The sequence below is a fragment of the Podarcis gaigeae genome, assembly GCF_964106915.1.
Source record: "Podarcis gaigeae genome assembly, chromosome: 16".
In the NCBI taxonomy this organism is placed as follows: Eukaryota; Metazoa; Chordata; class Lepidosauria; order Squamata; family Lacertidae; genus Podarcis; species Podarcis gaigeae.
The window spans coordinates 19157097-19179145 of record NC_139693.1 but is presented as its reverse complement, the minus strand read 5'-3'; the positions used below and the strand labels follow the sequence as shown (position 1 = coordinate 19179145).

The 22049-nt window shown below is 46.5% G+C and overlaps 1 protein-coding gene across 3 annotated transcripts; it reads left to right on the top strand.

The window, feature by feature from the left end:
* The first annotated feature begins 2427 nt into the window (after positions 1-2427).
* Positions 2428-22049, top strand: LOC310833975 (protein ZNRD2-like). 3 transcript variants are annotated; one of them, XM_083717216.1, is made up of 4 exons: positions 2494-3012; positions 19008-19156; positions 20760-20844; positions 21517-22049. In XM_083717216.1, exons 1-4 carry the CDS (start codon positions 2664-2666, stop codon positions 21909-21911), a joined length of 978 nt encoding a protein of 325 aa, XP_083573342.1. In that variant the 5' UTR covers positions 2494-2663; the 3' UTR covers positions 21912-22049. The 3 variants fall into 3 exon arrangements, with proteins under 3 accessions (XP_083573341.1, XP_083573342.1, XP_083573340.1); XM_083717215.1 differs by lacking the exons at positions 19008-19156; positions 20760-20844; positions 21517-22049 and adding exons at positions 10166-11513; positions 12425-14430 and having other exon boundaries at positions 2428-3012; XM_083717214.1 differs by lacking the exons at positions 19008-19156; positions 20760-20844; positions 21517-22049 and adding an exon at positions 10166-12518 and having other exon boundaries at positions 2525-3012.

Here is a 22049-nt window from a genome sequence, read left to right as displayed (position 1 = left end):
GCTATCCAGTCTTATTTGGCTTGACATGTTTATTGGTGTGTATATCTGGCATGAGAGGAATGTTTTGTGGTGTATTCAGAGAATTCCTGAAGTTTGCATTTTTTCTTTCATGTTTTGACTGGGACAGAAGCATAACATGCCTGCCTTATGTGCAAAGCTAAGCAGGGTCTGGGACCTTTTATACTCTACCTATCAGGAATTTCCTTGCATACAAGTCACTCAAGTTTGTGGGATTTTCAGCTGAACGCTGAATTTGAGCTAGGAAGGGAACGAGTTTGAGACCATTTAATAACTCAGAAACAAACAAGATGGAGGTATTGGTATACCCTAAGGAACCCTGATGTTTGCAGAGAAATCCCACACCCCAAAATGTCATTGAGGACAGTGCCCGATGTAGCTGAAGAATGCTGATTTGGGGAAAAGGTGAGGTTGGGAATTTGACTGGAATATCCTGTGGCAAGGAATGGCTAGAACCTTGAGCAGAACTCCTGTTAGAAGGTAAGGGAGTATTGCAACATTCTGTTGCAAGTCCCATTAGTAAGATGCAAATTATACAGTGCATCAAAGATTGGTCTTATGGTGGGGGGACAGGAGAGAACATGCAGTTGCCCAGTTAAAGGTACAGTGGTACCTCGCAAGACGAATGCCTCGCAAGACGAAAGAGTTTTCCGTTTTTTGAGTCGTTCCGCAAGACGAATTTCCCTATGGGCTTGCTTCGCAAGACAAAACATCTTGCGAGTTCTTGCGAGTTTGTTTCCTTTTTCTTTAAGCCGCTAAGCCGCTAATAGCCGTGCTTCGCCAGACGAAAAAACCGCAAGACGAAGAGACTCGTGGAACGGATTAATTTCGTCTTGCGAGGCACCACTGTATGCTACATTCTTGGATTTCTCATTTTGGGGGGTAAAGCTGCTTCCACTCTGATCTGACTCAAAAAAACTTCTGCCATAATAACTTTGTTGGTCTTTAAGGTATCACACTACTACAATATGTTAACACAGCTACTTCTCTGGAGAGGAAAAAGTAGTACATATACTGTACTACTTTTTCCTCTCCAGAGAAGTAGCTGTGTTAACATATTGTAGTAGTGTGATACCTTAAAGACCAACAAAGTTATTATGGCAGAAGCTTTTTTGAGTCAGATCAGAGTGGAAGTATACAATTCTATGTAGGGACGCAGGTGGCGCTGTGGGTTAAAGCCTCAGCGCCTAGGACTTGCCGATCGAAAGGTCGGCGGTTCGAATCCCTGCGGCGGGGTGCGCTCCCGCTGCTCGGTCCCAGCGCCTGCCAACCTAGCAGTTCGAAAGCACCTCCGGGTGCAAGTAGATAAATAGGGACTGCTTACCAGTGGGAAGGTAAACGGCGTTTCCGTGTGCGGCTCTGGCTCGCCAGAGCAGCGATGTCACGCTGGCCACGTGACCCGGAAGTGTCTCCAGACAGCGCTGGCCCCTGGCCTCTTGAGTGAGATGGGCGCACAACCCCAGAGTCTGTCAAGACTGGCCCGTACGGGCAGGGGTACCTTTACCTTTTTATACAATTCTATGATTCTAGTTCACATACACATTTCAACTCTGTTGTCTTCCTATCTACCAGCGAGTCTGCCTCAGAGCCACTTCCTTCTGTTACCTTAAGTACCCATACTTAGGGGGCCACTACATCAACAAAAATCTGTTCCAGCAATTGAATCCTTGCTGGGTGCAGGAATCTGAGAGGACTCAGGCATACACCCTACCAGGTCTCCTAGTTTAACATTAACTTGCAAATGGACACGTTGCACTTTTAAGTTTAACAACATAATCTCCCATCTTTGCTAACTTTTGAGCAGGCCAATCACAAGCCAATGTGCTGTAATGGTTAGACTATGACCTGGGGAGACCAAGGTTCAAACCCCACCTTGGCTTGTGAAGCGCACTGGGTGACTTTGGGCCTGCTTTTTAAAGGAAAAGGTGGCATATAAATGTGATAAATAACCATTTATTATTTATTATTATTATTATTGATTTAGAGCTCTAACTTCCATCTAAGGGGAATTTAGGTAAGCGGGGGAGGAAATGTTCCATTTGACCCAGAAGTGCAACCTACAGTGTAGTGCTCTACACAGCATAGGCATAGCCAGGATTTTCGTTGCGGGGGGGGGGGGAGCAGAAACGAGGTGATTGGTCAAGTTAGTTAAGAGTTTCTATTGTTCTTGGTCTGGGGGGCAGCTGCCCACCCCCCTTGGCTACTCCCATGCTTTACAGGGACCCATCAATATAACATGTCGCCCTTAGACACGCGTACGCATTTCATGCAAAGATGCAGCCTCGACGCTCTAAGGGTTAAAAGACGCTGCTGTAGCTATCGGGGGGGGGGGTGTTCGTACGCACGCGCATAGCGACCTCAGAGGAACACTGCGCACGCGCCTCGCATCCTTTCCTCAGAGTTCAGGGCCTTACGGTTTGTGAGGGGGAGGGGAGCGTCAATGCGCGGAGCACTGCGCACGCGCGGCGACTTGGGCCCCTCCTTTCCTGTGGGTCAGCGCCGCCGCCACTGTCACCGCCGCGGCCGCCATTTTGCGTGTCTTCTTTCCTTCCTTCCTCCCTCCTTTCCCCCTCCTCTCTCTCTTTCTCTTTCTCTCTCTCTCTCCTTGTCCCTGCCTGGCTCCGCTCGGTGAGAAGGGCGAGCCGATGCACCCGGGCGTGAAGGTGTTCGTGGGCAACCTGCCCGAGGAGACCTCGCAGGTGGAGTTGCGCGAGCTGTTCGAGGCGGCCGAGCCGGGCGAGGTCCTGCGGGTGGCCCTCATGAAGCAGTTCGCCTTCGTGCACATGCGCGACGACGCGTCGGCCGAGCGCGCGATCCTCAAGCTCAACGGGCAGTTCCTGCACGGGCACCGCGTCGTCGTGGAGCCCTCCCGTCCCAGGCCCACGCACACCGTCAAGATCTTCGTGGGCAACGTCCCGGCCGCCTGCACCAGCGGCGAGCTCCGCCTCCTCTTCCAGGAGTACGGGCCCGTCGTCGAGTGCGACGTCGTCAAAGGTACGGCAGGCGGAGGCGGCCTCGGCCTCGGCCTCAAAACCCCACCGTCCGCCCGAACCGCGGCCGGGATGGCGGGCGGCGTGTGCCTTTTCCCCTCTCGGCTGCGAAGGCGGCCGCTTCTCCCCCTCCTAAGTCGCCCCCGCCGCTCCGGATCCGCTTCGCTCGCCAGGTGTTGAAAGCGACAACGTCCCCCGTCTGCTGCCGTTGTATCTCTCTCCCCGCCCCCGCCTCCTCAGTAGCTGGAGGTACTTGGAGGTAGACTGCCTCCAGCTGGGGAGGTTCTGTTCCTTGCTAATGCTTCTCGGTAGGCTTGTTCCGCGAGAAATCGCCTAGTTCTTCTCGTGTGAGCGTAAAAAAGTTGGTTTGAGTGAGAAGGTAAAGAGCGCCTGTAAACGTGTGCGGAGTGCGCCTTTTCCTGTTGAGTGATTGCAAGGACTAACTTGCTGCGCTTAACGGTAGCTGAAAAGCCCGGGACAGTAGACTTGGGGTTCTTTTCCTGACACCTAAATTAAAAGCGTCATGCTTTGGGAAGGCAATTCTGTAACTGGCGCACACCGCTGACAAAAGCCTTATTCCTGACAGTGGAGCTAATATGAAGAAGGGTAGTAGTACTCTCATGGCAGGATGGTGGAGGCATGGGCTTTCCATAATGTATGTTTATCCCAAGCTGCTGTGCAGTATTTTAAAGAGCCAGGCTGGTATGTTGAACAGGCTCAGAAACGTGGCCACCAGTAATGCATCCAGTAGCTCAGCTAGCAGCTGCATTTTTTTACCACTTGCAATTTCCAGATTGTCTTTTAAAGGCAGCCCCATGCACAATATCCAGCAGTAGTGTAAATGGGAAGTTGCCAGACCATGGATGATTGTAGCTAGACTATTCTTGTCCAGCAGAGGTGGTCACAGTTGGCATACCAGTCTAGTGTAAAAAAGAAAAAAGTAACACTTTACCCTTTGGGGAAAGTGCAATATGTGGGACACAATTTTTCCTGAGTAGGGAACTATCTAACCACAGTATTGCCATCTTGTCAGGACTGAGCTTCAGTTCATTGACCCTCATGTAGCCTATCGGCAGGTCCATTAAGTTTCCTAACCAGTATAAAGGTTACCGTGATGGATCAGACCATTGGTCCATCTACTTTAAAACATTTCTCCAGCCCCAGCTGACCCCTGGGAACAAGCAAAGTACCATGGAAGTGGCCACCCCCTGTTTATCACTGGGATTCAGCATCCCAAAAATCTCTAAACATTAACATTTCCTTCTTAAATATCCTGTGTTCTAATTTATATTTGGTTCATCGACAGCTACCACTTATAGTCAAAATGGCAACAGACACACACAAGAGGGAGGTATTGGCAGACTCGGGATAAGCCTTGCAAAAGTACCAAATACAAAAACTTAAAGGGGAAAAGGCCTAAGTGGGAGAAGTCCCAAAACAGTCCAATAAGAACTGAGCGTGCCTTGTGTCTGTAGAGAACTTGCTGTATTTGATGGGAGAAACTGGGTGGGAGGGAAGATTTAATGGGAATTACTGAAAAAGGAGCATGAAGGAAGAGACCTAGACATAAAAAGTGTAGAGAGAACTATTTCTTTCTTTGAATTGGGGTCTTTTGGTTCATGCTGAGAAACTGTTTGTAAAGCAGCCCATAAAAATCAATGGAGAAATCCAAGATTTTAATGAAGCAGGGATTGGGCACCAGTAGAATCATAGAATTGTGGAGTTGGAAGGGACCCTGCTGGTCATCTGTCCAACTCCCTGCAATGCAGGAACCTCTACTAAAGCATCAGTGACAGAAGGCCATCCAACTTCTGCATAAAAACTTCCAATGAAGGAGAGTCCACCACTTTCCGAGGCAGCCCGTTCCACTGTCAAACAGCTCTTTCCATCAGAAAGTTCTTCCACACATGCACACCCTGAAAAAAATCCCCTCCAAACAGCTCAATGCTTGATAGGCACACAGTGTTGACTTACTGTTGTGAGGGGTAGAAAATGGGGGTATATGGGGATGAGATGGAGTGACTGGAATCCTGAACAGCAGCACTCGACACTGAACATTTTCTTTCAAGTTCCATTTGTTATGACTAATTGAGAGATTTATTTCTCAATGGATACTTTTCTGTACATTTTGAATACATTTTGACAGCAAATGACCAGAATTATTTACATTGTTCTAAATGCAGGTGCACCATAGATTTATATTTGACATAAGCAGCCGCATCATATGCCACTTTACTCAAAAGTAAGTCTCACTGTGTTCTCCGAGACTTGCTTCTAAGTTATTGTTGCTAGTACTAAAGTTTCTTCCCCCCCCCCATTACACCCATGCTGTGAGAAGTACTGCCTAATAAGTACAATACATACACACTACTTCTGTACTGTAAGGCTACCAGAAGTGCTGTTCTTAGAGCAGAGTCAAAGGTAGAATTTTGCATGGTGGATACAGCTAGGACTGTGTGTGGTGTGATCATGGGTATCCATTTGCCCAAGTATCCATTGGCAGGATTTTATAGTGCTAAAAAAAAAAAGGTCCTGTTGCTGTGTTAGAAAGGAGCAACATTTATATTCTCTGCCTAGGCAGGAAAAGACCCCACTTCATTTTCCTTAGACTTTTGGTCAACATCCCTGTCGAGCTTATTGCTGATGTGCCTAAGGCAGTCCCACCTTACTCCTCAGGTCTGAGGCTCCATGCCCATATGTGCAGCCTCTAATAAGCCAGGGTTCTTCTGGTCTAGTGTTTAGGTTTCTATTGTCTTTTTCCTTCCCACTCTCTTTTTAAGATTTATATGCAAGTATCTGTAAATAAGGATAATTTTTCCAGTGATACCAGACAAAAATATGGGGATAAAATTCAATCTGATGGGTCCCCTGTGGAGACTACTTGTATCTCCAAATCCAAATAGATACAGTAAACAGATATTTAAGAAAAACGACCTAATAAATTCTTTGAGTGCCAACCAGCGTTTCAGTCATGGGCAAATGTATCAACTGATAACTGAACCAAGGTATGAGGTGTTGCCACAATTGTAGCTGGTGAGTCTTGAACTGTTCCTCACAGTTTGTGAAGCTTTAATGTCCATTTCTTTAACACATTTTTCAGCCACTTTGTTTGCAACTAAAAGCCCTCGCTTCATTTCTTAGTCGACATTAATTTGTAATTTTTAATAGTAACACGTGCTATACAGAGCTTTAAAAATTTTTAATGGTATGGTTGGAGAGGTTTTCCCCACCAAGTAGTTTAGTCCTAAGGCTGGTAAGTAACTTCTTTAAATCTGAAGCTGTCACCCCAAGCTGCAGGCCCCACCTTTCTCTCCTTTATAGCCCCAACTATTACTGCCAAATGCACTTGCGTCGTCCTGTGCTTTTTGTGTAGTCATTTGCTTCAAAGAGTTTGCATATTCCTCTTCTCTGTCACTTGAGCTATGATGTGTCAAGCATTTCTTTTAGAGCTTTCCTGAATCTTCCATAATTTTAAAGGACCCGGCGGTGCATCATGCTGTACAGAGCTGTCAGTCAGAGGCAACTGTCTCTTCAGCCCCAACTTTATCATTTAAGTGGGTCAGGAGGAAGGTTCATGTTTTTCCCTCTCCTGTATTTCCAGTAAGTCGTATGACAGTATCTTTAATTTGAGTTTATGTGTACACATCCTTCTGAATGCCACTTTCAGGTCTTGTTTGCAGCATGTAATCAAATGCAACATCTCATTTGTTCCAGGACAGCTAAACCCATCCTGAAGTTTTCCCATTAGCCTCCTGTGTAGGCTGGGGTGTATAGAAGCACACTGCACCTCAGGAGACTCAACTGAGTGCTCTGGAGGGTAGTATATATAGGGTTTCCTCAGAGACTGGTCAGACGTTTGGGTTTCACATCCCCAGGAGTGGTTGCCTCTATCTCTTTCTCTAAACTGTTGTTGGATGGATTCTTTTGTTTGGTCTAATGCTCTCTCCTTGACTCTGTACTGTAAGGTCTGTTAATCATTTCCTCCCTTCTGTTTCTTCTTCTGGATCAGTTTTCCTTTTTATTAAAGTACTTTGGCTGAGAACGCGAAGACATATGAAAATTCAGTTTGCGTTTGGGCTAGGTCAGCAGTGTATCTCACCAGGGGAAAACAGATACATACTCCTCTATGTTTGTGTGCATCCCCATCGCAATTGATAGGGAGGGTCAGAACAGAATCTGTTGTGTGCTGCAGAATGAATGGCTTGCTGGTTTAGCAGTCTTCCATTTTATTATATTTTTTCAAAATGCAGCTGCTTAAACACTGAAATGCCACTCATAGAAGCATTGTCAAGAAATTTGCGCTAGTTGTTGCAGCCACATATGTAAAATACATCTATTTGTAATTTTGCAAACAAAATCTGCTCCTTTTCCCTTATGGGGTACACAAGAGCCCGTATAGAGTTCTTTGTAGGTTCTCCATCGGTAGGAGGAAATAACAGAGGCCAAGCAGAGAATATTAAGAAGCAAAGCAGCTAGTAAGCCTGATCTTTATTAAAACTGTTGCAACAGGGTGCTCCCCCCACACGCAGGAGAGAGGAGGAGGACCTATAACAAAGGTGTGCCGGCCCTTATATAGACTTTTAAAATTGCCCACCCTCAAACTCAAGACCACCCCCAGAAACATCATACAGTGGTGCCTCGCAAGACGAAAAGAATCCGTTCCGCGATTCTCTTTGTCTAGCGTTTTTTTCATCTTGCGAAGCAAGCCCATTGACAGCTTAGCGGATTAGCGCTACAGCGGGCTAGCGGCTTCTAGCGATCAGCTGTTAAGCGGCTTATCAGCAGATCAGCTGTTAAGCGGCTTAGGAAAGGGGGGGGAGCGAAAAAAAACCTGCGGGGACTCCCAAGATTTTTTCGTCTTGCGAAGCAACCCCATAGGGAAATTCGTTTTGCAAAGCGCCTCCAAAACGGAAAACCCTTTCGTCTAGTGGGTTTTCCGTCTTGCGAGGCATTCGTCTTGCGGGGCACCACTGTATGTACATCACAGAATGTGTGTAGCCCAGGACCACCCCTCAATACATCATTCATACATCACAGAAAGAGGTGGTCTCCAGCAGAAATACATCACAGGGTGGTCTAAAACAGAATCCTGTGTGTTGTTTATCTCCTGTCTGCCAGGTTACCTGATTGCATTATCTGGGGTTTGGCCACTCTTTCGTTATTATAACTACTTAATTCCTGAATACAGGTCACAGGCTCACCCTATTCACACCTTAAATGTGCCCTTAAGGCAGGATTTGTGAGCACAGAGACAATGGGGAGGTTTTTTCATTTCCTCCCTCCTTGCAGAGAAACATTTGGTCAGTTTGAGAGAGTCAAAATGGTTTCAGGACTGTCTTCCTGTACTGTTTCAGACATGTGGTTTATATATTTATGCACATGTTTGCCTTGTACATTTAATTTATATATTTGAGACCTTAAATTCTTATAACAGTAAGTACATCACAGTCTTCATCAACAGTGAGTGCTCGTGTTTTCTTCATACTGGCCCAAACTGAAAACCTTTTAGATAGGGCTTTTCTGATCTCATCATAGAGCATACAGTTAAAGAAATAGTAGTCTAATATTTCAGCTTTATTTGTTCTAGCTATTTGAATGGGCAGGGATGAGCAGACTTGCAGGATCTGTTTATTTTGTGTTTGTTTTTTACTAGACTCCTGAGATCAAGGAACCTGGTGTAAAAGACAAACTTAGAATCAAAGAATTCTGATTGTATGTGAATACAGCTCAGTCCTTACACACAAAAATCCTCTCCTGGTTACCCCAGGTTTTCTTCATTTCAGCAGCCATAATTAGGGGGAGAGGAATTTTGTTGCTTCTGTAGTTAAACACAGAACCAGAAATCCTTGCAAATCACCCAGAGATCTACCAGCAGATCCATATTTTCTTTTTCAGATCTGTGAGGGGATGTGCACATAGCAGCCTGTTTCCATTGTCTAGATTTGCAGTGAAAGAAAAGTGTGTGGTTTGTGAAACTGGCACAGACTTGCTTATTGAAGCTAAGAAGCAACTTTAGAGAATAGAACCTCAGATTCATTCCACTGGGTGCTTTTTTTAAAGCTCCCTAGATTTAAATTGCTTTGTTGCATCAGCAGGATCCAGCCATGTTGATTTATAATAAGTACTAGGTTGAAACATCAGAAAGGCTTAAATGTATTCAGCAGCCTTGACAGTTTGTTCTAGCAGTTCTTGTAACCATGAGTCCTTTAGGCTTCTTATTGGAGTCCAGTAGGCAACAAACTTTGCAACAGAGGTGCATGTCCTTTGCCTGCTATGGTATGTAAGGCTAGGAAAGATGCAATAGGGAACACACCTTGAGAAAGCTGTTAGTATGTTCTCCATTCTGTTATGACTTGTGGAATTCAGTGGGTGGAGGGAAACCATACAGAATAAAATTGTGGCCTTTGTCCTTGTATATTTTGTGCTGTCATCTGAAATCCACCTTTGCTAAAGCAGTGCATAATTCTGGTGTTTAAAATCATATAAAATGTCATGGTTCACTGGCTTTACAAGTTCAGCCTCTGGTTTCATCAGCGTTAATCTTTTCCTTAAATTTTGATAGCTCAGCTTCAAGCCACCATCCTAAATGCAGTTTTTCATATTGCTTCTAGAAGCAGAATGCCAGAACTCTTGAGGGCGGGGAAAATATTTACATTTGTGTAGGGTAGTATCCATATGCAAGATGTTCAGGTATAAATGAAACTGTAACATTTTAATGCGCAACAGGAATGTTCTCAGCATTTTGACTGGGGGCAGTGGGGGAAAGTCCTGCTGAGGATTAATACGTTGAAGATGAGAAATCAAGCAGCACAGAGAGAGTTTTATATGCTTTGGCACACTGTGAATTATGTGCAAATCATGCAGGAGGCGGAGTGAGCTGTGGGATAGGATGGGTAATTTGATGCTTAGCCTTCAAACTTTTAAGACAGGGGCCAGTTCCTTGTACCTTAATAGGTGCCAGTGGCCTGTTCCTTCCTTGTGGCTCTTAAAGAGTTGCCGAGCAAGCCACATCAGCTGATTCATTCTGCATTCTTCTGGTATCAAACAGATGTGTTTCAGGCTGAAGCCTTTTTAGGGCACATCGAAGTATGAGTGGGTTCCAGTAATTAAATGTCATATGTTCCTTATTGATAACCTTCTGTCTGCTGCTTTATCAGACTATGCGTTCGTTCACATGGAGAAGGATGAGGATGCCAAAGCCGCCATTGAACATCTTAATGGAAGGGAAGTCAAGGGCAAGAGAATTAATGTGGAACTTTCTAATAAGGCTCATAAAAGGGGGCCAGCTGGGCACACCGGCCAGCTGGGCAACAGAGCTGAAAAGAACAAAATACCAACCCTGGATAAACTCCAGCCCAGGAATGACGCTTTGAGATCCAGTAATCTTGCTTTCCCAGCGGGAGGATCAACTTATTCTTCACTGGAGTATGACTATCAGCAGCGCCTGGGGAACAACAATTTAACCAAAATTGATTCCCAAGACAGTCAAGCTAGGCAGGTATCTCCTTCCTATTTTGGAAGGGACAGAAGCCCCATTAGACGCTCACCAACAAGAGCAGGTTACATAGTTCCTATGGCAGCCCAGCAAGCATCCTACAGAGACCAGGCTTCTGCCTCCCTCGGGACAGCCTACAGAGACCAGCCTGCAGCATCACTTGGGATGGCTTACAGACCCCAGCCTACAACTGGGCAGGCTGCCATGTACAGAGCCCAGTCCTCAGCCATGCTTGGAAATCAATATAGAGCCCAGTCCTCTGTTCCCCTGGCAACTTCTGGGGCCCAGCCAGCAGCCTCAGCACTAACATCCTACAGTGCCCAAGCAGCTGCTTATGGAGCAGCACAAGTGGCTGCTTCTCAAGTCCCTTCTTATGAGGCCCAGCCCACAACAACATACGCTGCCACTTATGGGGCCCAGGCTGCTGCAACATATGCAGCAGCTTCCTACGGTGCCCAGGCAGCAGCTGCTGCTGCTGCCCTCTCAGCATCTTACGGGGCCCAACCTGCAGCCAACCAAGCAGCCTTGTACGGTACCCACCCTCTCTCAACACAGACAGCTTCATACGGAGTCCAGTCAGCTGTTGGCCATGCAGCTTCTTATGGGGCCCAGGCTGCATCTGCCCTGCCAGCTGCATATGGGGCACAGGCTGCAGCAAACTTGGCGGCTGCTTATGGTATGCAGGATGCAGCAGCAGCAGCAGCAGCTGCTGCTTCCTATAAAACACAGCTCTCTGCTTCACTGTCAACAGCCTACAGAGCACAAGTCTCAAACCCAGCGGAGACAGCTTATGCTGCACAGCAATCCACTTCTGTTCCCTTAGCTGCAGGTTACAGAGCTCAGCCATCATACAATGGGCTGACTCAATCTGCACAACAGGCAGCCTCATATACAGCATTGTCCCAGTCAGAAGCTGCAGCTCTCCATCCGCCGTATGAACGCACTCGCCTCTCTCCACCGCGTGGCAACCGTGAGGATCTCTACAGAAAAGCAGCTGCAATGAATAAGAGGTATGCAGCTAGACCACTTGTAATGCTTTTCACGCCAATCGCACCTTCTGCACAAGGATTTTTCTGCACTTTTCAGAGGGGTTCAAAGGAGAACTTCATTCTGTGGTTCCATGGGAGGGAGCAGAGTTCCCGCTATGACTTTAAATTGGCATTTATTCGAAAGCAAGGATGGGTCAGGAGTGGGGCTTGCTTAACCTTTGCTACACTGGCTGTGCCATTAGTTTCTCTCTATCAGATCTTTCCTGTGCTTTACTGTTTGTGGGGAAGGGAGCAAATATGGGCTGCGCTCTTACCATTTCCCCCCGCCTGCACATATCTCTGGATAATTGTGAGTACGTGTTTGCGAGAAGGCTCTGCTACCTGACCAGATCCCACCACAGAGATGGCAAACTAGACCTTTGAGACTTGACTGAGATTGCAAATAAGAGTTGCACCAGCTTTAATTCCTGGCAATGATGAGCATAATCCATCGTTTTCGGTCACCTCCAACACCTCCAAGTCTTTTTGAGCCTTGATATGCCTTAGCTCTTGTATCCATCTTAGAAACTATTGAGTGTAGTTTTGTGAGGTCTGGGTCTCCTGCATGGTACTGTGCTTTATCACTGTTCTGGGAGGCTCAAAATTCTGCTTAAATGGTGAAGTATAATTAGTATTACAGAATAGCTGAACCATTGAGAGATTATTCCCCATGTCTGAGAGAAGTAAAACGGCCCCAGTTGCAGCCAGACGATGGAGGAAAGATTATTGTTTGGATTACTTTAGCAGGCTCTTTTCTGTGCTTACATCTCAGCAGTCATCTTCTGAGCGGGTGGAGGGGGGCCATCTCAATCATAGTGTGTATATAATGTAAGGCATCGGCCATGAGGGTTTTTATTATTTATCAAATATCTAATGTCTCTTCTCTTAACCAGGTACGGTTCTGACCTCTCAGATGACCGCCGTTTATCTGACCTCTCAGATTTCCGCCATTTAACAGACTCCCCCCACGCATACCGCCATTCGCCGACAAAAGCTCAACTGGATTATCGCCGTCTCCCAGAAACACAGTCTGATTATGCCCGATATGCGGGTGCCTATGGCGATTACATGCGTAACGCACAACTGCAGCTGCATGCTAGTTACCAGCGCCGCCTGTAAAGGATTTCCCCCGTCTTTCCTGGGGTGGGACTGCGTCATTGTTCTGGCGCCCGCCGTTATAACACGTCTAGCATAAACCCCGGCTGCTGCATCCTTGATGAGAAGTCTTTGCCATTTGATTTCAGAATATCCTTTTAGTCACTACATTTCTTCTCACCCTTTGTCACAGTGCCCTTAGCAGCTTGTCATTGTAGCTCTTGTATCTTCTGTTGTTGTCCTTTCCTATACCAAGTAAAGGGTGTTATTTACTTTAGCTAGCCATATGGGGCCATCCAAGATAAACAGTTTTCTAGGAGAGTCTTGTGGTTGCTATCTTAATTTCAATGTTAGGGCTCTGTGCTCGGCCTCAGGACTGCTGTAAATTGCTGTATATTCAGTCATTTTGAAACCAAAGTCCCTGGGTGAAGATGGCAACATGGTGAACATTTGCTTCTGGTTCCTTGGTCCTGCCTCTTGCCATGTCCCACCTGTTAGAAAGGAAGCTGTTCTAGCATTGAAATCCTCATTTAATATGCTTGTTGAAAGGATCACTTTGTATCCTTTCCAAGTGAGCTCAGTTGCTTTTATGTAACAGCATCCATTGATTTTTGCTAATATAGAGTGCACAAGTAAACCTGAAGTTAGAAGTGAGTTTAGATTTTATTTTTTGTATTAACTGTAAATAAAAAGTAGGCAGACTGATAGTTTAGGAAATCCAGCTGCCTGGTGGTTTTGGTGGGTTGTGTGTGTTACTATTATTTCTTTCATATTACATACAAGTGTGTATGTAAACAGCAGAACTCAGGACCATCCCTGCTGGTGGGTGATCATCACACAGTGGTGATGATGATAAGTGATCAATGCTATCAAAATACTCCCCTTTTTAGTTGCACAGGATATTTACTGGCCTGGAACACCCTTCAGGCCTAGAACTGGGAAGTCTCTGTCTCCAGTGTTTTGTTATTCCTGCAATATTTAAGACTGCTCCCTTACAATCTTTTTGGGAACCTCTCCCTTCTCTCTCCCCACTTCAACCAATATATCTGTCCTATTTGTCTTTCATGGTGTTAAGTTTTTCAGATAGTGGGAGAAGTCAGGTTTCTCACAGGGGTTCAAGTAGAGGAATACCATGGATAGGTGAGGGCTCCACACCCCAAGATGTAGGAGAAATTGAGAGAGATGTTCATGAAGCTGTGAAGGGCTGAAGTGATGGTTCTGTCAGGAGCAAGTGTGGAGTTCAGCTTGATGTTCCCTACTATATTTGTTAGATTGTGCCATGTCCTACTACTGCTATCTCTGCACAAAATATAGTGCCAGAATGCTGAAGGGTGAGGACAGCTGGACATCTTCCAGAACATTATTGGCAGGTAGTTGTACTCTCCCCAAGTGCTGCTGCTTTTGTAGCAGGAAACCTGTTTTCATCTCTTGCAGCATAACTTTTTTTGTTTTTTTTAATCAATGCCTTTTTCTGCCACTGTTAACTCACAGTGCAACTGCAAAGAGACATTTATCCCCTCTTTATATTTTTCCATTTCATTACAACTGTTTATGAACAGCAGTAGCAATTAGAATCTAATCAGAGTTTTAAGTAAGCGTGGCTACACAAAGCAAAAAGCAGCATTGTCAACTGACAATGTTGGCTGAATGCTTGCTCAGTTTCTAGTAATAAGTTGACAAAAATGCTTGGAGTGAAGCCAATCTTTTCTGTGTTTTTCCAAGTAGGTAGTTAATTAATAATTGTACTGCTTTTTATAGGATTATGCTTTCTGGGCAACTGATTAAAATGTGCAAACTTGCTGTATTCCTGGCCTGAATCTGTTCCATGTTTTTAAGGCTCTTGAGTTTGGGGGCAAATACTTCTTGTGACTTGCATGATCTGCCCTCTTAGTTTCCCTATGACACAGACAGAATCACCCAAGAACACATCAACAAGCTCTAAATAGTGTTTCGCTTGGTCCCTTTGTGTCAGATGAGCTGCAATTCCAATCTAGAGTGGATTGCTCCTTAAAACCAAAGGGCACAGTCTTACATATAATTACTTTCCCCTTCAATTAGTGAGGCCTACATTGAACTTTCCCAGGGAGACCACAAATGGAAATTTTAAAAGGAGCAGCACTCTTTGTTTTTATGCTGCCTGTAGTTACACAATCATCTGCCTTCTGTGCCCCTTGGGGAAAAGGTAATTATGGGCCTTGAGAGTTGATGGGCTGGTCAAGATGTACATTGATGCAAAGGGACGAGATCTCTGATTTTACTGTGGTAGAAGACAGCATGCGTTTCTCCTGGTATATGTTCAGTTTCTATCCTTCAAGAGCTTACTGCCCATCTGCACTGTGTCTCCTCTCCCATTTATTAAAAATGGTGTGGTGGGGCATTTTTAAAAACAGGTCTAGTAAGCAATCTAACACTTCCCTACTGCCTCAGGGAAGTAGTTCAAGACAGTACAAGTCTGCTCTATTCCTCTGCAGACAGTAGAGGAAATGTGAGCTGTGTTAAGTGTGTAAAAAGTGCATTAGAGGTATTGCAGAAGACCTATATCCAAGTGGTCAAGCCTTGCTGAACCAAGGATTTTCAGTTCAGCTTCCTGAACACGAATGCAACCACTGTTTCCTTCTGGGGTTTGTAGCCTTAAGCACTCTGATGTCCTGAATTAAATATTAAAATAGTATGTACCTTATAAGTTGCCCATTTCACTCAGTGCAGTGTGTCCATCCCTGGGTTGTGTCCCAACCTCAGGTTTAATCTCATTTAGGTTGAATCTGCTTCCTTTTAAAGAACACTGAAATTGTAGCTTTGAGAGGGGCCTGCTGTACTTTCTGTGTTGAAGAGAATTCTGTTGCTTCCTCTAGCGTGAATTGGCTGCTGTGCTAGCCAAACTTTATTGAAAAGACTGATTAGTCACACACCTGCTTACACTTACCCTTCAGCAAACCTCAGATCAGGTGTCAATATTGTGCTTCACAGGTCACTTAAACAGACACATCATCAAGCCTAGTTTCCCAGGTGTCACTACATATCCCTTTGTAACCTGCCCTTGCTACGCGGACTCCCTTGGGAACCCTAAGAGGTTAGGACCCGTTACCGACTTGCCCCAGGAAGCTTTGCGACTGCGGGACAAATGGAGCACAGGTATCCGCGGCGCCAGGTGTCAACCCGTTTGCGGCGTCAGACTTGTACCCCGTCTGATAGGTCTCTGCGAGAAATTCTTCCGGCATAAAACTAGGTTCGGACCCTTTGACAGAGTTTAGTAGGCCTTTTTAAGAATCCTGCCTCGCCCTGCGCCCCCAGCTGGTGCAGCTCGGCCCCCTCGGAGAGGCGAGCGAACGCGGAGTTCTTTAGGAGGGTGGCGGCGGCGGATGATGAGGTTGCTTTCGCGGGTCGCACACCAAATGCGTCTTCAAGGAGGGGGCAGTTGCGCTGAGCGCCCACGGCACACCGCCGGCAAACAGGCGAGGCAGCCGGGAAGGCGGCGCTGCAAAGCCTCGTGCACTAGGGCTATGCATTTGGACTTGGCGGGCCAATGTGTGCTCGCTTGGAGGGAGCCCGAGGCCGGCGTGCAGACAGGGTGGCGGCGGCACAGGTAGACGCCGCCACTAGGCCATCCCCACCCGTATCCCGCAGCCGCTGTAAGAGCAGCGCGTGCTACCCGTTGCCACGGCAACCGCCTCAGAGGCGGAACCGGGGGGATACCTTTTAACGGTGGCAGGAAATTCCGCCCTCTCATTAACATACTTTACGTCGATTGGTAGAAGCCAGTTTTCTCCGATACCGAAGCCAATCGCCCTTAGCTGCTTTCTGCTCCTTTCCACAAAGGAGGGCGCGCGGGGGGTGGGTATTAAAATTCAGCGCTCCTTGGTCGTAACCACAGAAGGACAAAGCGGAGAAGCGCACCTCGCACGGATTTTAAACAGCTACCACATGCCGAGCTGGAACTGTGTTGCAAAATCCGGGGTTTTACTGTAAGTGCGACTCTAGCCCTCTTCGTCCTCTTTCCAACTTGAGTCTTCGTGTGGAGAAAGAAATGTTTTCTTTGCTTGCTTTTAAACATCCTGCCACTTACTGAGTCTCTGACAGCCCTAATTCAGCAATCGGTTGCATAGAGGAGTCTCAAGCTCCGCTACCTCGCGCACAGAAGAGTTACGCTTTCACATTTTTCTGAAATGATTAAAAAAAGAATTCTCAAAAATTACTCATATTTGCTGCAATCTTGACCAACCACAACTTAAGTCTGGATTTTCCCAATGATTTCTATGCCCAGCGTTCGCTTCTGTATAGGGGGGGGGGGGGGGAGTCCACCGAGAAACAGAATTCCTGCTTTGGGCCAGCCTGTATTTTCCTTTCTGGGGTCAGCCCGCCTTTAGGGGGCGCTCTTGAGTTGTCGTTAGCTTAAACTTCCGGCGTAGCTTTGTAAACCATTTTTAGTCGCCCGCGGGACACGAGGGCTTCCTATTGCAAGAACATCAGAAACTACAAAGAAAGAGTTTCGGCGTTGCTGTGACCGGAGGGGAAAAGGTATAGAAAGAAAACCACCAAGCAATTTTATTTTTGCTGCCTCTGACATGGTATCGGTTGGTTTTTGCTTCACTGTCTTATTTGAACAGGACAACCCGCCACGCCCCCCGCAAAGAAACGAACCCGGGAGCTGGGTCTGTCTGAAGATACAACCATGTGAACAAAGCTAGCCGAAAGAGTACACTTGAAATGTTTTTAATATCCTGCTACATTATTGTTTCTGTCTATTTGGAAATTAATAGCGAGTGATCTCTGTCATATTTCACTGCAGACCCTGATCTGTTCTGTTGCATTTCATCAATAAAGAACAAAAAGGCAATAATATGAAGTCTTTTATTAGAGAGTATCAAGCTCAGTCTCCCATCTACTGGGTTGGTATCAGCATCATGAAACAAGATGATTATGACCTCATCCCCAACCTGCAGATTGGGGACCATAGCGGGGGATTACACTGTTGGATTGTCATAGACATCACACCTTCCTACCCCACCACTTGGACTGCATACATGCCCTACATTTAAAGCATACGGTTTCCCCCCAAGAGTTCTGGGAACTGAAACTTCCACCTTACAGAACTACAACTCCCAACAAACTACAGTTTCTGAGGTTCTTTGGGGAAAGCAATGTGATTTAAATGTATGATGTGCGCACAGTCTATCTGTATGGAGATAAAAATCTGCTCTACATTTGCATTTCATTTTTTTTAAAACCCTCAGGCACATTTATCCCAAATAAGATGATTTTGAATAGCATGAACTCCTTTCTTTTTTGCCTTTACTTGAGGGCGAGAGGTCAGCATATCCAGGCTGCTGCCAACTGACTGCAACAATAAACTGCTGGGTTTCTCCATCTCCAGAAGTAGTTTTCACTTTAATTAGAACATAAGGGCATCCCAGAGGAACTTGTAAGTCCTGCAGGTAAATGAGTTATTAGTGTTGAGCTGCAATATTATACACACCTGGAAGTATGTCCCATTAAATTCAGTGGAATTTGAGTACACATGCATAGAATCATACTGCAAGATATCTGTGTTTTGGTTAGATGGCCATATATCTCTGGGAAACCCCAGTCAGAAAGAAGAGAAGCAACAATTTAGCCCATTATTGCCCCCTCAAACTGGCAGCTGCTCTTCTACATCACCTGCCACCTGATATTGATTTCACCGAGGATGCCATGAATTGAACCTAGAACATTTTGCATGCAAAGATGTGAACTATGATCCCACCCATACTTAATTCACCTAGACCAGCACTCTGTATTCCACTGGGCAGCAGCGTTCCATTTTCTCATTCAAATGCCTTGCCAAATCCTGGGGCACTCTGCATAGAAAGTATGTGCTCTACCACTGAACGTTGCCTCCCACTGAGCATGTGCAGAGTGCCTTCTCTCCCTTGAAGCGGCTGCAAACTGCTTCTCCCGCAGACACATCGTGGGTTTATGGGAGGGAAGCCTGTGCGTGCCAGAATCTACGGATTGCAGGCAAGCCTGAAACTAGACTCTACGCTGCCCGCTAGCCAATTTCCGTGCGTGAACGTAAAGTGGAAGCAAACGTCCTGCCGGAACCTTCGTTTTAACGCCTCAGTTTCCTGGGGGGAAGGAAAGAAAAGAGGACAGAGAGGTTTGTAGGCGGAGTTTCTGCGAGGGACGACCAGGGAGGAGGCGTGGTCAAAGCCGGAAGCTGAGGCGTCCGGGGAACATCATGGCGCTGAACGCGGCAGGTAAGTGAGGGAGGAGGGGTAACCATGGCAACCGGGCCTGCAGGCCCTGGCGAGAGGCGAGCTTGGCCCAGTAATCGGCTAGCGGGACGGGGACTGAGAAGGCCTGTTTCCCCACCGCCGCTGTTCCCATTCTCCCTCCCTCGCCCAGGCGACGAACCGGAGTGGCAGCCGCCGTCGGAGGCCGAGCTGAAGGTGATCCAGGCCCGGCGCGAACGGCAGGACAAGATCAGCAAGCTGATGAGCGACTATCTCCTCAAGGGCTACCGCATGCTGGGCGACTGCTGCGAGGAGTGCGGGGTGAGAGGAGGCGAAGGCGCCTGGTCATGTTTGCAGAGCGCGAGGCCCGAGGGGGAGAACGAGGGGATCTCTGAGCATGCTCAGAGTGCCCTATCTTCTGTCATCCCTTTCTCCCTGCTCCGCCAAGGAAGAATTTCAGGGCAGGTCGGAGCTGCAGCACATCTGAGAGGAGTTTAAAGGCTTTTAATAAAAAATAACAATAATAAAAATCTTAAACTCAAGCGCCTTAAAGGCAGGAGAATTCCCTGAAGTGCGTTGCTTTTATATAATAATGAATAGCTGGTGTAGCGACTGGCAAAGACAGCCTTTGCCAACCTGATGCCTACACGAAGGCATCAGGGTGGCAGGTTGCTGAAGGCTGAGCTGAGGTTGAGCTCTGAATTGTGGAGTCACTGGTCTGAATCTTAGCACTGCCATGAGTTCCCCCAGTGACCTCTGGTAAGTCTGTCTCCTAGCTGCACTTCATTCCTCATTTACAATATGGTCTCCATTTTTCAGGGCTGTTGAATACAGTGAGATAACACATGAGAAGCATTCTGAATGCTTGAAATAGTTTGTGGCAGTGTTGAGTATTATTGTGGCTTGTATATGCTGTTTTTGTGGCAGTCGCTGGCCTGCAAAGCATATATCAGCATTCATCTGGTGCCATAGGCTAGCGAGCAGGCTGGTAGAAGAGAAACAGAAGGTTCCATCCTTCCTCTGATCCCTTCATAAAAGGCAAGTGGGCTATTGGGAGAGGAAAGGCCACTCATCCAAAGAAAGGCAGTAGGCTGTTGTGGGAGAAGCAGAGCTCTCTGCCCTTTCTTAGCTAGCCTCTGCCAGCTATTTTGTAGAAGGCAACTAAGACTTTTGGGTCTTATTTACGAGGTTGTGGGAGAGGGCCACACATAGGCTCAGCAAGTCTGCAGCAACCATGGAAGAAAATATGATGCCTGAGGTTGTTTTGAGGTGAAAGTTGGGGTGGGAATAATGAGATCAACAAGCCTTTGAGTTCTCACCCAGATTTTAGCCAAATATTTTTCTCCTGTAGTTTTCTAAAAACAGGAGCCAAGAGAGCTCCTCTCTCTCCGGTAATCAGAGCACTGGTTTCAATATGCAGTCATATGATCAGTAGAAGATAGGAGGGATCCAGAAAGCAGCACCTGCATATCATTTGTGATCCCCACCACTACACACACATGCACACAATAGTTTTGCCCTAATCTTTTCCTTGTAGAGAGATAGAATCTTTCTGAATAAGGGATATCTGTTGGTCTTAAACAAGTGCAGAATGCTTTTTTATATGTCCCTGAATGTAATTGCAAAAACAATGAGGTAAATTGTGCCCAGGTTGGCAACCAATATTTTGCACCTGTGTCTTTAAAGTGGAGGAAGCTTCTGCTTCTTTCCTCAGCACCTGACATCTTGTGACAATCTTTTCTCTATCAAACATTAGCTCACAGTTAGAATTTTGGCGCCTAGAATCCAGGTTTTTATTTATTTCGCTGGTGTAATTTCTCTCACCTCCCCACCCCCATACACCATTCTTTCTCTCTCACACACATCACATTCCTTTTGCAGGCTCTGACACTTTTCTCTCCTTGCTATAACCTTGCCCTTTCAGACCATTTTGCTGCAAGACAGGCAGAAGAAATTGTACTGCGTTGCCTGCCAAGAACTTAATTCTGATGTTGACAAGGACAATCCGGGTATGTTTGGGGTAGTGTGGGGAGGTTGCCTCACTGGGATGGATTGGGAAGGGCAGGACTCTTGGACTAGAGGGTGAGAATTAGGAACTAGGGCTTTCCTCCCAGTATGTGTTGGTGGGGAAAGGTATTTCTTAATTAGCTGGAAATAATTCATGAGCCTGACTCCATTGCTGGGAGTTTAAATGCAGCAGTTGCTATAAACCATAACTGGTGCTGCAGCACTTGTTTAATGCTTACACACTGATGCTCTCGCAACTTGGATGATCCCTATATTCATGTTTGTATTGTTCATTCTGCCTTTAGAAGACATCTGAAGGCAGCCTTGTACAGGGAGGTTTTAAATGTTTGATGTTTTATTGTGTTTTATGGGAGCTGTCCAGAGTGTCTGGAGCAATCCAGTCAGATGGACAGCATATAAATCATAAAAATATTATTATTGTAAAATTATTATAGTGGGCCTCTGGGTGTGCCAGGAAAGAACCTTTTCTGCTTCACTTAACAAGAGAGAGTTAGTGTTAAGTTGCTGCTTAGATCTTCCAGTGGTACTTGCCTGTTATTTTTCATTGGGATGCTGGCAAGAGGCTTGTGTGTATGCAGGACTGGGGCAGGGGCTCAAGGAGGCCCAGGAGAAACAGGGCCCCATGGTGATGCCTATGTGCTTCTTCTCTGCAGCCCTGAATGCTCAAGCTGCTCTATCCCAAGTGCGTGAACGACAGTTAGCTGCTAACTCGGATGATGCCACTTCACCTGAGTACCTCTCCTCTCTGCCAACTCCTCGCCATGTGCCACGCCCAGAACACTGTGAAGGGGCAGCAGCAGGACTCAGAGCTTCTGCCATTGCTCCAGCACTCCCAGCTCCTGTTGCAGTGCCTGCCTGCCCACCTTCCACTGGTGCCCTGGCTGCAGCGGAGGAGGCCATACTGCAGAAGATCAACTGGGCTGTCCACGAGCTCCAGCAGAGCACTTGCGTTGAAACAAGCATACAGCTCTGCTCACTTATCCGGTCCTGCACAGAATCCCTCAAAGGAATTAAGGAACTGTTGCAGGGAGGTGGCCCTGATGTATAGGAGCATTGGCAAGCCATAGGAGCACAGCCATGCCTATGGCACCAAGCAATGTGTCTCTTAGAGGCTAGATTAGAGTCTGAGCAGTTCAAACAAGACTGTGCTCTTTCTTCCGATTAAAAGGTGTTGTTTTTTGTCTCA